The sequence below is a fragment of the Micromys minutus genome (genome assembly GCF_963924665.1).
Source record: "Micromys minutus genome assembly, chromosome: 24".
Taxonomy (NCBI): Eukaryota; Metazoa; Chordata; class Mammalia; order Rodentia; family Muridae; genus Micromys; species Micromys minutus.
Genome location: NC_137959.1, coordinates 44,443,477 through 44,461,457, shown reverse-complemented (window position 1 = coordinate 44,461,457; position 17,981 = coordinate 44,443,477). Strand labels below are relative to the sequence as shown.

The following is a 17,981-nucleotide window of genomic DNA, read 5'->3' as shown; positions in this document are numbered from 1 at the left end:
GGCTGGGGCAAGCCCTTCTTCTGTGGGGGAGGCTTCCCACTGCGGTGGGCTTAGAATTTTAAACCCTAGTACCGGAGACAGCTACTCCCTCTTCCTGGGGCTTCATGGAGGCTGCGAGTCACGACTGAAGAATGAGCTTGCATGGGAGCAAGGTGAGGGGGTCCAGAGAAGTGAGGATCTCCAATTCCTTTCAGGGTAATGGCTTGTGGATGCCAGGAAGCCTATTGGCCCGCCTCAAAGGTAGGCCCGGCACCCTTCATGAGATGGGCAGCTCCCCTCAGGTATGCCAGATCATCCCTCATTAAGAGTGTTAGGAACCAGCCAAAGGCTACACATTGTGTGGGTGGGCAGGAAGAGTGTGGCAGGTGGGAGCTGGTTCAGAACCACTTGCTTTATCTATGCCAGGGAGGGGAAGAGGTTACAAAGGGCCACAAATTGGTATCTTACAGATCCAAGGTACAGGGGAATGGGCAGCTGACAGGAATGTGTCCTCGGAGAGCCTTCCCACAGATGTCCCATTTCCACACTCTTACATTGTAACAAATGAGTGTTTGCAGCCACATCTGAGCAGCCAGGAGTGTGGGTTAGTCCCAGTTCTGTTGACCACAGAACTCTCAGAACCTTGGTTTTCTCCTAGAAACGGGATGACACCAGCTACTGTGCCCTGCGATCGTGAACATGAAGGCCAGGGTGACTCAGCCCTCTTCCCCCACTGCCTCCTACGCTGCAGACTCACCTTCCCTTCCCACCTCAGCCCACAGATGCCAAGGAACGTGGAGTTATAGGGTAGAGCTCAGTTCTGGCCACACAGCCCTGCTATTCAGCCACAGACACACCCAGTTGGTGTTATGTCCACCTACCCCAAAGACTGTCCCACCTGACTCTAACTAAAGTAAACATCCACACGGAGAACCCAGACAACCGGACAAGGCTCTCGGGGCATGGATTATAAAGGATGCTGGAGAGGATAGGGCCTTGGCTTGTCCAAGTTGGCTGGGCCCCTTTCACCCAACCCTGAACTCTGATCTTTCACCCAGGGCATGTCGATGGCCAGCCCCCGCGGGGTCGGTGCGTGACCATGACGCGGGCCAGCCGAGTCCCGTGGGGCAGACACCGCTGACCACGCGGCGGGTTCCCCGCCCGCGCACCTGTCCTGGGCGTGGCCTCGCGGGCCCGCCCCGCCGTGCCCCGCGCTGGTTGGCGGAGGTGGTGCGCTACGCTAATGAGCCTGACCCTTCTCGCACCTGCCGGGTGCACTGCCCGCGGGCGCCGCCAGACTACGGTCTGTATCCCGCTGCAGGCTCTAGATCCTGCCCGCTCTCGGGAGGGGACAATGCCGCGCTCCTTCCTGGTGAAAACGCACTCCAGTCACAGGGTCCCCAACTACGGGAGACTGGAGACACTGAGAGGTAGGGGTTAGCCTGATCTCTGCCCCTCGGCACTCAGTGCTTCGGGGCTGGAGGCATCTGGGAAGTCCTTGGGAGCTGGGTCACACCTACCCCAGGTGAGAGGGGAAGGGGGTAGGGTTTTCCAGTTCACCAGGGGACGAGGTTCTCTTCTGGCCTAAGACGGGGGCTCCAAGAGGAATGTGCCCAGGGCAACTAACTTCTCTGCTTTGGAAAACTCTGGCATGCCTTGGACTCCACACTTGAAAAAGTTTTCTGAGCCCCAAGTCTCCTTAGAGCTCTCCCCGTGGACTGCTAACACTACAGCTTCAGCTAGGCAGACCGTGAAATTCTGTGCAGGTTTGGAAGGGTCCGAATTTAAAATATGTCCCAGACGCTGTATACACCCACCCAGAGAAGGCCCCACTGACCACAACACCAGGAAACTCCTGACCACAGATGGTGGCTGGTGAGAAGAGGCAGGACTCCCCCAGAGCATCCTGCCTCGTGGGTAGTGAGTTCACCGATAGAGCAAACAACCTCTGGTGGTCTTCCCTCTTCCCAGAAACCCCCTTGCTCTCCTGGTGCAGTGGCCAAGGAGGAGCCGCCCTCGACGCATGGGCTCAGGTGTCCACCGTTCCGCTAGGCTCAGGGGCTTTAGGTCTGAGCACCTGAGAAGAGAACTCTTAATCTTCAGGGCCAGCCTGCTGCAGGTCAGAGCTAATCCCACTCAGGTGGGCAGCTACTTGGAGAAGGACCTACTGGGGAATTGCCCAGTGCCTAGGGACACCTTGGATGTCAGAGCTGAGGCCAGCACCCCTCACATAGTGACTCCTGTCCAGAGCCTCAATGGGTGTGTTTCACGGATCAGGCCCCACCAACTACGCTGCTACCAGAGGGTGCTACCTAGGACCCTGCTGTTCCGGGAACATTTTGAATTCAATTTAATGATTCACTACCAGCAATTCTATAACAGAAGCAACTAAGTGTGATGAGATTTTTCTTTTAGTTGGGTGGTGGGTCTCCTAACAGAGGAAGTAGAAAGGAGGTTCGTTCTTACAGTGAATGTAGGTTTGATTTTTTTTTTTTTTTCTTCTTGTCTGGAGGATGGAATCAATGCCTCAAATAAGAGTAGTCAGGCACTTACCAGTGAACCATACCTCTGGCCATAGTTTTAAACCTTTAAAACACCAGCTTACCACCTAAGTGGGCAAGTCAGATGCCCTGTGGGGCCCTGTTGTGGACAGGAGGTAGTTGTCCAGAGCAGTCCTGAGGCCATTTAGTGTTCCCTCTTGGCTTTCCCAGGACCCGAGGGTCCCAGTGACTCTCCTCCTATTAGGTGTCACTCTAGAGTACCCATACCTGAGGTGCTGAGGGCTGGGGGTCTCCCTCCCTCCTCTGAAGGGGCCTCAGGGATTCCTTGAGCCACAGGGCATTGTGACCCTCATGTCCTGTGAACCAGAGCTCCAGAAATCACTAAAGTGCAAGAGAACATAGGAAAGGCACTTGCAGAAGCCATGGTCACTCCCACCTGGCATGAGGTCCCTTTCCTCTGCCTGTGGAGTGGACACAGAACCTTGGTGGCAGAAGTGGGGACTTCCCTGCAGACAGGATCCCAGTGAAACTTCCCGGTTGGGCACATTTTGTTGTCCAGAACTCTGCTGACAGAATCTCTCAGCTCCTGCTCTCTCCTCCAACCCCAACTATGATAGGCTGGCCATATGATCAGGAACAATGTGTCACAGAACTCATGTGGTGGTGGAGAGTAAAGGAATTTCACTTTCTGCTTCTCCACATCCTCACCAGCACCTGTCTCTTCTTGCTTAAGTTCTAGCCATCCTTGAAGTATGACATGGTGCCTTGACGTGGTTTTAATTTCCATCTTTCCGGTGTCTAACAGTGGGTATTTTCTTGTGTGCACATTGCCCAACTGTATGTGCTTTTTAAAATGTTAGCCTTCTTTAATTAAGAAGACTTTGTTATTTGTGAGTGGGTGTGGACATGCTCGTCATAGAATGTGTGTGTATATCAGAAATAACGTGCACGTAACTTCCCCTCCATCTTATGGGTTGGGGATATAAACCTCAGGTGGGTAGACTTGGCTATAAGCAGCCATCTTGACAACGTCACTTCTGTATTGTCTCTAGAGAAATAGGTATTCCTATAGCCCCTATTTTTGAGGGGCAGCATCCCATGTATCCCAGGCTAACCTTGAACTCTTTGTAGCTGAGGATGACTTTCAGCTTCTGATCCTCCTGCCTCCGCCTTCCTAATTAGGATTACGAATGTGCAACATTACATCCAGTTTGGGGAAAGAACCCAGGACGTCTTGAGTGCTGGGCAGGCAAGCACTCTACTAGCTTAGCTGTGTTCCTGCCCTTTGGTGCCTATTTTTAAATTGTGCCATTAGATCTTTTCATAATGGAACTGTGAACTTTCTTTGTACCTCGGCTAGTTTCTAATCAAACATTTCTTTGGGAATATTCCCTCCCAACCTGTGAGCTGCCATTTGCATCAAGGTAGAAATAAGGGTAGAGGTCTGTCGGAGTGTGTATGGAAGAGGAAGCAGATGGGGGGCTGATTGGTGCTTCTGTCTTTGGGGAGCCCAGAATTTGTTTCTTATGTGCAGCCTGGTCTCTTGTGTGTGTCGGAAGGGATTACCAGCATTGTTTGATTAAATGCACAAAATTCTGGCCACAAATACAGGAGCCACAACCAAAGGACACACAGAGCCAGGACTAGGTCTGATACTGCCTAGCTAAGCTGCAGCCACCTGCCCTGTTGGGTGTGTCCATGCATGGATACAGGGTAGCAAGTGTGCATGGGTACAGGGTAGCAAGTGTGTGCTGATGAGTGGCCAAGCACAGCACATCATGACACACTCAAGGAGACGCCACAAGGGTGACCCTGTGGTGAGTGGAGGCTAATGACTGTGGGGGTGGCTGGCTGGCTTGACCAGGTTCTTTTTGTTCTGCGAGCATACGTCTGTGTGGGAGTTCAGGGGCTAGCCCCAGCTGCTACCTGCTGTCCAGAAATGGGACGGGGGGACTCCCTAGGCAAGCTGTCCAGACTTAGAGCCAGGAGTCCTGTGAGGACCTGACTCTTGAGGTCTCCATATGTAGCCCAGGCTGGCCCAGATGTTTGAAGTCTCCTGAATGCTAGGTTTTCAGGTGTCTACCCACATGCCTGGCGGCTGTGGAACTGTTTATGTTTCTGAGCAGTAGAGGTCCTGGAAGACACTTTACTCATTTTAAACAAGTTCATTCCCCTTCTAGTGTCTGGACATGTCTAGTTCATGCATTCCTCAGCCCTTACCTCTCATCACCATCTCTATGGACCAGAACTGTGGAGGAAGGTGAGAACTCTGGCTGCTCTATGATGAGCATGGTAGGTGGTAGGCATCTGTACCTCTGGCTTCCTGCTTGCTGGTGATGTCCTATAAGACAGGCCAGACTGCAGTCAGATAAGTGAGCAGAAGTTTGAAAGCCCGGGTCTTGGGACCTCATTCCTCACTATGTGTTGTCTCTCCCTTCTGCCCTTCTAGAAGCTAATGGCTCCTGCTCTGCCTGTGACGAGCTGGTGGGATCCTGCCACCTGCCAGCTGAGGCAGCCCCTTCCGATCCCAGTGACTCTCTGCAGCCTTGGGACAGTACCTCTGCCATTGCCTGCGTCTCCCTGCCTCTTCTGCCGCATCATGGAGAAACTTTGGGAGCCTCTGGACCAGAACCCCAGGAAACCAGCTGGGTGGGCCCCCGGGCTGGCCAGGCCCCCGGTGTGACTCTCAAGGATGGCTTCAGTCTGCCCCCGCTGTTGGTGCTGCCCACACGATGGCCCCCAATCCTGGGCCCAGATGGAACTCTAGATGAACACCTCAGGGCTGAGGGAACACCTCGGGTCCCAGGTAGTTTTGAGTGTATCCACTGCCGCAGGCCTTATCATACGCTGGCTGGCCTGGCCAGGCACCAGCAGCTGCACTGTCACCTGCCGACTGGGCGTGCCTTCACCTGCAGGTACTGTGACAAGGAGTATGCTAGCCTGGGTGCCCTCAAGATGCATATCCGCACCCACACGCTGCCCTGCATCTGTAAGGTATGCGGCAAGGCCTTCTCCAGGCCCTGGCTGCTCCAGGGCCACATCCGCACCCATACAGGTAGGAGGGGCAAGGCTGCCATCCTGGGAAATGGATCTGTGTTGGGGGAGGGGCTGGTCTCCTGGTTGGCAGGGTCCTTGCACCCCCTGCAGCTGCTGACACACATCCCCCAGATAGAGAGTACAGAAATGTCCCCTCAAGGTCCTGATACCAGAAACCTAAACTCCAGGCGTGGCTAGGCCACATTCTGCACAAAGGCTGTAGGAATGACACTTCTTGTCTCTGGTCTCCTGGCAGCTGCTCTGCTCATTGGCAATTGGCAACATCTGTGTATCTCTGTCCCTGCCTTCTTAAGGCCTTCTCCTGTGTGTCTCTGCTGTAAGGGGGGAGGGAGACCCCTGTAAGTCATAGAGTTAGGATTCACTCAGGTGGCCTCATCTTGACTGTTACCTTTGCAAAGGCCTGATTTCTGCGTAGGGTTGGAGGGAGCTAGGGAACCAGGCGCCTCTAAACAACACTGAGAACCTCAGGGCTTCTTTGGAGCCTGTCTACTCATGTCTTGAGGCTTCAGGGCCAGGGCAGTCTGTGAAGGTGGGGAAGTGTGGTCACCGTGGGAACTCCCACAGGAAGGGCAGACTCTGGACGTGGAGAACTGCAACCAGTCAGGTGTCTCTTGCAGGCTGCAGAACCAGACACTTCTCAATGCCCCCCCTCACCTTCCACTTGGGAGGGTTATCCTGGAAGCCAAATTCTTAGCAGAAAGATTTTGTCCTTACCCTTGGTGGCCCTGACTGGAGATGGTGCCTGTGTCTAGGATTATAGCTTTCTCCACCCAGCTCTGTCTTCACAGTGGCTCAATATTACACTTGCCAGTGGCCAGGAAGTGCTGCCAGGGGCTCCCGCTCCGTCTCATGGTCAGAACTGAGCACCTAGGGATTAGCAGAGATTAGTCACACCGCCTTTGCCTCAGAAGCCCCTCTGATGCTGTGATCCTGCCCTGAGTGACAGTCTGATTGTCCAGAGGGCTCTGGTCTTGAGTGCTTAAGCTGTGGTGGGCACTTGGAGGACAAGGGCAAGTTACTTATTGGCCAATGGTGACATTTCACCTTTGGCCACCATCTGTGGACTTGTCCTGGCGGTGGCCGCACACCTGACCTCCCTTCTTCCTCCCACAGGTGAAAAGCCCTATACCTGTTCTCACTGCAGCAGGGCCTTTGCTGACCGCTCCAACCTGAGGGCTCATCTACAGACTCATGCTGGTACCAAGAAGTACAGGTGCACCGTGTGCCCCAAGGCCTTCTCCCGAATGTCTCTCTTGGCGAGGCATGAGGAAGCTGGCTGCTGTCCTGGCCCCTAGTGGTGGGGGCACAGCAGGGTGGAAGGGCCAAATCTGACAATACTCTCAGCCCAGTGGAGCTTTCGGGCATCTTTCCCTAAGGACTTTGCTCAGAGGAGACTTATTTCCTCAAGGCTCACCAAAATAAGAACCCAACGGTTCCATTTTCAGTTTGGCCATCTGCTGGACCTGTTCTAAAAAGGAGCGTCTGTTGGGAAATAGCTAACATCGTACAAGACCCACCATGACACCTGTGAACCTGGCCACCTGGGTCCCTTTGTGTGCAACTTGAAATGACCATTTTTCCTTGAGAGCCCAATGTGTGTATAACCTCAAAAAGCACAGTTGCCTCGAAGCCAGCCTCAGTTGCCTTTACCTTGGGCTCAGAGACACATTTCCTCCTGCCCCTTATGTGCACATACATGTGTATACACAAGCACACATACATCCTGGCTCCACCTCACTTGTCCTGCTTGGAGCTGGCCTCAGCGGCTACTTAACATCTCCGGAGAACAGCTGTGGGTAATTAAGAGCCTCCTGTCTTGAGTCTTTACCAATCCCCTGGATCTATGGAGGAGGCAGAATTCTCCAGGGGCAACAAGATTCCGGATGACTCGAACCCTTCTGGGCACAGAGCAGACTTCAGAGAGCCGTGTGCAGGTGAGCCTGTGGCCTTTGCTGGGAGAAATGAAACTCGGAGGAGAAGCCGCACGAAGTGACTTGGAGAAACAATGCCAGGGGCACACTAGCAGCAGGGTGAAGGGCCCATGAAGGATGCTCAGATGGGACCAAGGCTGAGAACTGGTCGGGTGACTGGCAGCTGAGTGGCGTCCCAAGCACAGGAGGGAGTAGGACTTGGTTCTTCCAGTGGATCTGAGTGACTGAGTTGGCATTTGGGCAGAGTAAGACCCACAGAATCCAGCAGAGAGGATTTTTGACATATTTTTTAGGTAACAGTCTATCAGCTATTCCTTTTGGCCCAGAACAGGGGGACATGAGTCATTCACCTTTGTCTAGGCCCAGTAGCAAGGGTTCCCCACCTTCTTCTGAGCTTCCAGTGTGACTGCTAAACCTTCATGTGGGAAAAGGAGCATCCAGGAAAGCCTATGGGCTCCTGTGGGTACCTTAGCCTCTGGCTTTACAGGCTGGACTTGGTAGTGGGCATCTAGCTTGGTTTGCTGGCCTTAGGGACTTCTCAGAGGAAGCTTGACCTATTTGTTTGGAGATGGTCTCAGTCCATAGGCCATGCTGGCCAGGAGCTCACAACAGTCTTTCTGCCTCAGCCTCCAAAGTGCTGGGTTACAGGCATGAGCAACATACCTGGCTTAGAAACTTGACCTTGAGGTTGGGCTTCTAGACCAGGAGTAACTGCAAACACATAGACACCATTCCCCAACTCCTTCGAGGGAGAAGACGACAGATTGACAGCACCAGACCTATGCCGGCTGGTAGAGGGACACACTTTTGAGGCAGACACACCCATGCTCCCAGACCAAGATGCTTGCCTCCCTGCACAGGAGGTAGGAAGTGGGCTTGAGGGTACTCTCTGAATGGAAAGGCACCCATCGAAAGTTCTGACATCCAGAAGTCCCAGCTCAAAGTGATCACCAAAGCAGGAGGTGGATGTTGTCCTTGTAGGAGGTTCCTCTGTATCTGTCACACTGACCTGTGCCTGTGGGTCTCTTCATACAACCTCATCTTAGATGCAATGACACACTTCTAAGGGCCTGCAACAGGTTAGGATTTTGAGATGGATTTGGATTGGGGGATGGCTGTTCAGCCCAAACATCCAAGAACATGTGGTTTGTGAAGTCACCCTACTTGGCCCTCACTCTTAGAGCAAGGGGGGTGGGGTGAGTGGGTGAGGATGATTCCTTCTAGAAATCTCTACAGGGTCATGGAGTAGTCAGGTATTGGAAATAGCTTCAAAGGTTGTGGATAAGAAGCCCCTTCCCTCCCCCACCTCCTCTTCATCTTTTTTTGTCAAAGCAAAGGAAGGAATCTTGTCCCCAAGTGTCTGGTTCTTTTGCAAGCAGGTCAAGATTTCCCTGGCAGAGGGGCCCTCAGAACCCCAACCAACATGAGCCTGGGTTTCTCACTGGAATGTTCTTTTAAAATAGCATCCAGATGCCCGAAGGAAGCTATATTGTAGTTTGTGTTCTATTTCTGGTTCTCCATGTCTAAATGGGGCTGTCACACCTGTCGGGTATGAAGCAGGGAATCTCACAGCCCAAAATAAAGTGGAATGTTTTCCCCCCTTGGTTCCAGCCCATGGAAAATGCTCTTGTATTTATATCTGGGCTGGTGGAGGGCTGAGGTAGCGGAGAGTGGGGGCTGGCTGAGAGGCAGGAGGAGGGGACCTGCCAAGGAACTGATGGGGAATGAACGGAGGACACTTTCCACTCAACGGGCCAGGCTAAAGTCAGGCGGCGGCAGCTGAGCAGCCCTGCCTGCAGACACCTGCGCCTGCCCAGCCAGCCTGGCACAGCAAAAGAACTGGGTGGGGGTGGGGTCAGGAAGTGGGGTGCCCCAGCGTGCTTAGGTGGCTTTTTCTCTGGGGTTGCTTGCCTTCCTTGCCTGTCCCCATCTACAAAATTACTTTTAAAAGTCCCACTTCCCCTCCTGAGGAACATTTGAGAAAACGTCTAGACCTCTTTCCGAAATGGGAGCAGGGGACAAGGAGGGACAGGGGGCACAGGAGAGTATGAGAATGGGTTTAGTCACAGCCCTGTGATGTCCTGTGGGAAGCGGAGACCTGCAAACTCGGTGGAAGATGTCTTCCCTGGGTGCTGGCTGTTGGGAGGGTGCTCACAGGACAGTGTCTGCAGAGAACATCGAGGGACTGAGGGTCTCCACTGGTCTTCCAGTCAGGGGTGAAAGCCAAGCACTTCCTGGCTTTCTGGAAACAGGTGCTTGAGGGACAGCAGGCCTTTGGATGACCCAGTCTCTCTCCCCACAGCCTGCTGAAAGAAGCCTCTTCAGAAAGCCAAAGAGACACGAAGGTTATAGCTTTTGTTTCCAGAAGCCTGGTAGATTATATAAATAGCATTTTGGCCCAGAATATTCTAGGGGGTTCTCCAGATGCTTGAAATAGCCTACTTGTTACTATCTATACTCAGAGCATCTACCCCTGGCCGCGCCCACGTGGCTAAGTATAGCTCACTGGCTGAACTTGATGGAACACAAGTTTCCAGGCTGCTGTGATTGTGGAGTGGAACATCCAGGGAGAATACGTGGTTGCTGAGGTAAGCAGCCACACCCCTGAGGCCCAGCCCAGAACATCCAGTGTTTGCTGAGTTAATCATATAGCCAGCTTCTCTGTCTAGAACTGCTGGGACTGGAAGGAGGGCTTGGAGTTTAAAACGGAGACATCTGGCAAATTGCAAGCGCATGTAACTCCAGCTTCAGGGACCCGATGCCTTCTCCCCGCTGGCCTCCACGGACACCCCATACATGTAGCATTAGACTTTCACACATATAAAATTTCTTTAAAAGAACCACACAAAGTTCAATGTCGGAGTTAAAGAGAACCCCAAGCAAAAAGATCTTCAGTTACGGAACACATGTAAGACCTGGGCTTTATTCTTGGCTCTGAATTCTATATCTTTATAGATCTCTGAAGTGGAGATGTAGTGTAGCAGTAGAAGGCGGGGCCTAGTATGGCCAAAAGCCCGGGGAAAAGACAGAGAAGGAAGTGGAGGAGGATACAGGATCCTTAAGGCCTTAAAAACACACTGTGACTGTACCTGAGGCCTGATTAGAACACAATCCTGCCCCTTAATACAGCGGCCACTCTAGAAGGCCAGATCCATCCCCTGACTAAATCAGGACACACACACAGCCTGCAGAGTTGTCACAGAGTTAAGTCTGTTGTGGCAACTTTTTTCCCTTTCATGTGTATGAATGTATGTCTGTGTACCAGATGTGTGCCTGCTTCCCAAGGAGGTCAGATCCATGGGGCATCAGATTCCTTGGAAATGACATTGCAGAGTTTGTCTTACTTTTTCTTTTCTTTTTTTAAAGATCTATTTATTCCACATATATTAGTACAGTGTCACTGTCTTCAGACACCAGAAGAGGTCATCAGATCCCAGATGGTTGTGAGCCACCATGTGGTTGCTGGGATTTGAACTCAGAATCAGGACCTCTGAAGGGGCAGTCGGTGCTCTTAACTACTGAGCCATCTCAGCCTTTGTTTGTTTTTCAAAACAGTGTTTCTCTGTGTAGCCTTATCTGTCCTAGAACTTGCTCTGTAGACCAGGCTGGCCTTGAACACTTGAACTCACAGAGGTTCTCTCGTCTCTGCCTTTCACGTGCTGGGATTAGAGACATGTGCCACCACCAACTGGCCTGAGTTACAAGTAATTGTGAGCCACTATATGGATGATGAAAACGGAATCCTGGTCCTCTGTGAGAGCACCCCCCCATGTAACAGCCCTTCATTTAGGACACCTGTCTCCTCCACTGCCATACTCTCTGGCTTATATGCTATGTTAAACGAAATCATGTGATTGTGAAACTTTCCACTGGTTCCCCAAAACAAATAATACTCAGACACTTTTTGTGTTTGGGGGATTGCCCAAGACATCTGAGGACACCATCTCCTACTGGGGTCAAGGTTCTCTCTGGCCTCACCATCTCCTCAGAGTCCCCTCCCCCATCCTTATCTGCTTTTGCTACAGTTCCTTCCCTGAGGAGGCAAAAGCAACCTTTACCCCACTTCACCTATGGTCCCCAAAACAAACTAAGGTACTGTTCCACTGGGTGATTCCCTATGGACCTGTAGATGGAGTTCTTTCCGGATTCCTCACTCACATAGATTCTGTAGCTCTCGCCAGAGACCCCAGGTCACATGCAGTTAGGTCGAATAGCAAGCAACTTGTTGGGAGGGATGGTTGTATACTCAAATGTGGTTCCCATGACCCTCCCGACCTGCTCTGCCAAGAGGGATGGGTCAGGAGTTAACAGGTCCAGCTTTGATGATCTCTGGCTGTGGTGTTAAACACAAATGTGGAGAAACACTTTTCCGGGCACGTCATTTAATACCCCAGTGCCAATTGTGTCTTCAACAGAGCCTATGGCTTCCTTGGTGAAAGGCTGTAGTCTGAGTCCCCAGAACAGAAATGAACCTCTTCCTCTGGAACGTAGTAGCCCTGTTGTCCTGGAATTCTCTCTGCAGACCAGCCAGGCATGAAACTCACAGACATCCACCTGTCTCTGCCTCCACCATACCTGCCTTAGAGTTCTATTCACAGCCACCTCGGAGGCTTGCACTAGCCGGGAACTGGGAGGCCCGCAGGGTCTGTGAGTGACTGAGTAAGACTTTTGTATTTGGTCTTAATCTTCCCCGGCATCCTTAGTAGTAACTTCTGGCACCACAGACTACCTCACAGGGAGGAGACGCTTCCAGCTGAATTCTAGCTTTGTTTCTCCAAATCTGCAGCCAGGGTGTAAAGTATCTCCATCTCTAAGGTCTTACCATTCAGTTCTAAAATAGAGCCAGCCACTGTGGTGATAGCTGTTACCTTTGGGGGCCTCCAGGGCCTCTTTGGCCTACAACTGTAGGGAGATACCCATCGCTGGCACGGGGGTTCTCTATCAACTTTATGGGTTGGGAATGGTGGCATACACCTTTACTTGTGAGGCAGAGGATCTGTGAGGAGGAGACCAGCCTGGCTACGGAGTGAGTCTCTGTCTCTAAACAAACAAACAAAACAACCACCTTATGGCTTCAGGGAACATCTGTCTCCACTCTCACAAGATCCCTCACTCCCGGTAATCATCAGCATTCACAGACCCAGGTTATTGCAGACTTTGCCACAGTCACCTTGGTAGGTAGCATCTGTGCCTTACCCAACTCTAAAGCTCCCAAGAATGCCACAGCTGCATCTGACCCTGTCACCCTTTTGCTCCTCCTGGGGCAGTCACACGTCTCCAAGGGGGCATTCTGTCATCTACGTGACAAGGCCTTTTCCCAGGTGATGATCAAAACACACCACAGTGCAAAGGCCTGAACCACCCATGCTGTAATGATTAGTGACCAGTGAGTGACATGCTCGCCAAAAGCCCATTGCAAGTGCCAGGTTATCACAGAAGTTGACAGCTAAAGAGAATCCAAAGTCAAACAGAAGCAAGAGCACACAGCATGGAAAGAGAGTCCTCTACCTCTAGAAGCAATGGCTTCCTCCACAGATCAAGGTTGGGCACAGTTGTGTGAAGATGACATGCTAACTTAATTAGCTCTCCACAGTCCTTGGTCACTCTCTGAATCTTCTACCTCTGAGTGCTGAAGGTCTTCCCTGGAGCCTCTCTGTATTTCCCCGCCCCTGATGAACTCAGTGGGGCTAGATCCAGTTGCTCAGTTCCAGGGCCAAGTAGCCCTACCCAAGCCCTGCTCTCCCAAGCTGCCCCTCCTGGCTCCCTGGGTCTGAGAGGCTCTGGGTTGGGTTGGTAGGGTGACTATAGGGGCTGCTGTTTATCCACCACACCTGGCTACTGGAGGAGGTCCTGGCTGGACAAATGGTCTTGACCCCTATTGTATCTAGTGAACACTGTCCTCTCAGGCTAAGTGCCCTGGGTAGGAAACATGGCTTTCCTCATTCCTAGTTCCCCAAGCAGCATGTCGCTCTAATCTTTGTTTCTCCAGTCCCTGATATCCAGAGGACCTCCATGCTGAGGAACTTAGTGTTTCTATTGCTGTGATGAAACACTACGACCAAAAGCAACTTGGGAAGGAAAGAATTTGTTTGGCTTCAGAAGCCAACGCAGGAACTCAAACCAGGGAGGAGCCTGGAGGCAGGAGCTGATGCAGAGGCCATAAAGGGGTGCTGGCTTGTTCCCCATGGCTTGCTCAGCCTGTTTTCCTATAGAACCCAGGACCACCAGCCTGGGGCTGACACCACTCACAATGGAATTGTCCTCCCCAATGGAATACATCCCAATCAATTGATAATTGATAAGACAATGCCCTATAGGCTTACCTTCAGTCCAAAGCTTGTGGAGGCATTTTTTCTCAGTTGAGGTTCCCTCCTCTCAGATGACTCCAGCTCCGGGTCAGGTTGACTCAGAACTCTGACCACCTCACACGAGCCAGCCCATCAGGGTGCATGCCTCATGTGCCACCTCAGGTACGTAGCTTGTGTCCTGGGGATGGATGTGTGGTCACACTTGCTCGGTTTCTCTGCTTCTTCAGCCCCTAACACAGATCCCACCGTCCCCCACAGTCCACAGCCTCACGTGTCAAACCGTGAGAGACTTGCCTGATTTTCCCTAATGCTGAACACTGATCGTCATGGTCTTCCACGGCAGGCCATCGCTGAGTTCTCTGTCTACGAACTGGACTAGAGACTTCTCCTTCATGATGGGTGTCTTCTGTCTCTATTTTACTCTCGTCACCTTGACTACCAGACACCCCACATGGATTACAGGCTTCCAAAAGGAGCTCTTTAATGCAGATCTGACTTAAGTTTTCTTTTTTAAAGATTTATTTATTTCATATATGAGTACACTGTTGCTGTCTTCAGACACACCAGAAGAGGGCATCGGATTCCATTGCAGATGGTCATGAGCCACCATGTGGTTGCTGGGGATTGAACTCAGGACCTCTGGAAGAGCAGTCAGTGCTCTTAACTGCTGAGCCATCTCTCCAGCCCTGATTTTGGTTTTCTTTACTCTTTGGCCAAGCTCTGCGAAAATAGGAGCCTAACAACGCTACCTCTCCTCTTATCCGATTCACTCTCTAGGTTGGAGGCCAACACAGAGGATGACGGCCACCTGCCCTTTCCTCCCTTTACCCTGCAGTCTCCATCCCTCTGGACTGCCACCACAGCCTCAGGTAGGTCTTGTGTTACCCACAGCAGTGACTAGGCTTGCCGGCGTCCCATCATTCCAGGGTTCTGGATCCTCAGCTGTTCTCCAACCCCGCCCATCGGGCTCTCGTGCCCCTCCATACCATCACCAGATCTTCCCTACAGACATCCCCCCCAGGTGGTTCCACCTCCTGTCTCACTGCCCTCTGTGCTATACTCAAACAGCACATTGCCACAGGCCACATGGGGATGGGGAGACCATGTCAACATTTCCAGCATGGCACTGGCTGCGGGTTTCATTAGCCACCTCAGGGCCAATGTCGCTACTCTTCCCGAACTCGCCCTTGCTTTTACTGTATCCTGACAGATGGCAATGCTGTGTGACTAAAACTCCTTCCCTGGGGGAGACACAAACAATGCCTGCCCCCCCCCCAAGGGTTTCTTTGATAAACTAAGGTGCAGTTCCATCAAAGTTCACTCTGGGGAACTGACAAGTTCATTTGCCTCATTTATAGAGCAATGAATGGGGAAGGGGTTACAGGCAGTAACATGGGTGAACTCGAAGCAGCTGCACTGGAGAGTCTGCACCCAGCACAGACAATAATGTCCACCCCACCCCCACTGTGGCTGCATAGCTGGAGCTCCTCCCTTAGTCTTTCCCACACAAATACTCCAGCAACTCTCCAAGATGTGAAGCTACACTCGGTTCCGACAGAAGAGTGTACAGCTGTGTGGAAGGAGTGGCTGCCCAGGTACTGTTCCATGAACCCTAGGGAGTCAAGCCTAACTCCTGAAGATGGTGGACAGTTGGCTCAGAAGACAGTCCTTTACAACGGAAGTGTTGCGGAGAAGGCAGCCGGTGATGCCTACACACAGTGTGGGTGCGTTTGGCCTTGCTTGTTGTGTATGTAAAAGAGCCATGGCAGCTAATTCTATGATTAGTAAATTGTTTTTAAAAGACAAACCTTTATCAGAGACTGAAGGAAAGGCTACCCAGAGACTGCCCCACCAGGGGATTCATCCCATATACAAATACCAAACCCAGATACTATTGCAGATACCAAGAAGTGCTTGCTGACAGGAGCCTGTTACAGCTGTCTCCTGAGAGGTTCTACCAGAGCCTGGCAAATACAGAGTTGGAGCCAACTACTGGACTGAGCATGAGGACCCCCCCCAAAAAAAGACAAACCTTCAGTTTTCTCAGGTTGGACTTTGTACTGGCTGGTTTTGTGTCAACTTGACACAAGCTGAAATTATCACAGAGAAAGGAGCCTCAGTTGGGGAAATGCCTCCATGAGATCCAGCTGTAAGGCATTTTCTCAACTAGTGATCAAGGGGGAGGGCCCAGCCCATTGTGGGTGGAGCCATCCCTGGGCTGCTAGACCTGGGTTCTATAAGAAAGCAGCTGAGCAAGCCAAGGGAAGCAAGCCAGTAAGTGACATCCCTCCATGGCCTCTGCATCAGCTCCTGCTTCCTGTCCACTTGAGTTCCAGTCCTGACTTCCTTTTGTGATGAACAGCGATATGGAAGTGTAAGCTGAATAAACCTCTTCCTCCCCAACTTGCTTCTTGGTCATGATGTTTGTGTAGGAATAGAAAGCCTGACTAAGACAGTCTCCAATTTGCTCTATAGCTGAGGATGACCTTAAACTTAAAAAATAAAATAAAGGATTTATTTATTTCATGTAGGAATACATAGTAGCTGTCTTCAGACACACCAGAAGAGGGCATCAGATCCCATTATAGATGGTTGTGAGCCACCATGTAGTTGCTGGGAATTGAACTCAGGATCTCAGGAAGAGCAGTCAGTGCTCTTAACCATTGAGCCATCATTCCAATCCTGACCCTGAACTCTTAACCTTTCTGTCTCCACTTCCTAAATGATGGGGTTACAGATGTGTGCCACACTTGGTTTATGCTGTGCTGGAGATGGTGTGCTACGTGAGTACTCTGCTAACCTAACCTGGTATACATATTGGCCATAATTTTTAAAAACACCCAAATTATGGTTCAGCAGTTAAGAACACTGGCTGCTCTTCCAGAGGTCCTGAGTTCAATTCCCAGCAACCACATGGTGGTTCACAACCATCTGTAATGGGATCTGATGCCCTCTTCTGATGTGTCTGAAGACAGTGTACTCATATACACAAAATAAATATTTTTAAAAACCCACCCAGATTGAAAGAATTCTTTGTGATACCTGGAAAGTGTGATCCATTCCAAGGTATCTATGTAGGTGCATAGGTATTTATTTGGTCCCTGTCTGAGGCTGCTGAGATTTCCTGTGACACCACCCCCATCCTCCATCCCAACACAAACAAGTAGAATTTGCTCAGTGGCCCCTTTCCAGAGGTGTGGTTCATACCTGTTCTAAAGGCCACACTGGGCTGTGGTCACTGAGTCCAAACAAAGAAGGGCCTCTAAAGGCTGCCCAGTGCAGGGGTCTGATTTGTCAGGACCAAAGTCCAGGGGAAGAACAAGCCAGGGGAAGTGAGAAGGTCCTGAGGGCTGGTGCCCAGGTACCCACACAGATCAGAGGAGGGATTGGTGACTACCCTCCTGGCCTGGGCTAAGGAAGAAATTTGCTTTTCATGGTAGAGTAAGAAAATTCCATCAGGTGGCCTGGACAGTTTCTCCTTCCCTCTTTTGTTCCCCTCTGCTCACTCTAAGGCAGCTTTTCTTCCTCCCCGTGTTCTGCCCAAGCTCTTGGTTCTTTCCTACTTTAGCTCTTCCGAAACACAGCTGCCAGCTATAGCCACCTGCTTGATTGGCTGCTCGTGGTAGCCCTGCACTATGCGGCTTTTCACAAGCAACCAGAACCCCTGGATGAAATCTACCCCTCTTCCAGTCTCTCTGGCTGTCCAGGCTGTCCAGGCACTCTGGAACAACTCTGACCTCTGAGAACTTCCCTAGGGACCTGAGTTCAAAGGGACAAGAGACAGGGTACAGATGTCCACAATCAGTATCCTCCCCTTCTAGGTTGTTTTCAGAGGTTTTCTGTCCCCAGGGCCTGGGCTGGAGAAGGGCCTGCTTGGGAATCACAGCTGCGCATTGGTCCCCTCTGCTGGCCTCTCCAGGCCAAGCTCCGAGGTACAGCAGATGATTCTCAACCTTGGTGGACCCTCCTCCCTTCCTGTGTCTCATGTATCCGTATCCCTGACCTAACAATGAACCTCACACACGTGACAGATATTTAATATGTTTGATGAATAGAGAAATGACCTATCACTTACTCTTAGCTTTGAGGTACTTGGGGTTCTGGGTACTGGTGTCCTTCAGCCCATGAGGCGACCCTGGCCTCTGATAACAACTACAAGGAAGGATTCCCCATGGGTGAAACTGTTCCTTCCAGATTGAACCATT

The 17,981-nt window shown here is 51.5% G+C and overlaps 1 protein-coding gene across 1 annotated transcript; it reads left to right on the top strand.

Annotated features, from left to right (window-relative positions):
- Positions 1 to 1,278: 1,278 nt before the first annotated feature.
- SNAI3 (snail family transcriptional repressor 3) lies at positions 1,279 to 9,071 on the top strand. The gene is made up of 3 exons (XM_080936793.1): positions 1,279 to 1,409; positions 4,930 to 5,535; positions 6,651 to 9,071. Exons 1-3 carry the CDS (start codon positions 1,334 to 1,336, stop codon positions 6,830 to 6,832), a joined length of 864 nt encoding a protein of 287 aa, XP_080792919.1. The 5' UTR covers positions 1,279 to 1,333; the 3' UTR covers positions 6,833 to 9,071.
- Positions 9,072 to 17,981: the final 8,910 nt, after the last annotated feature.

What these genes read in the sequence shown, in the direction of transcription:
- SNAI3 (XM_080936793.1), top strand. Translation starts at nt 1,334, where the DNA reads ATGCCGCGCTCCTTCCTGGTGAAAACGCACTCCAGTCACAGGGTCCCC. An exon ending in GAGACTGGAGACACTGAGAG is followed by an intron (nt 1,410 to 4,929) that starts GTAGGGGTTAGC and finishes CTGCCCTTCTAG; the next exon opens with AAGCTAATGGCTCCTGCTCT. An exon ending in CCACATCCGCACCCATACAG is followed by an intron (nt 5,536 to 6,650) that starts GTAGGAGGGGCA and finishes TTCCTCCCACAG; the next exon opens with GTGAAAAGCCCTATACCTGT.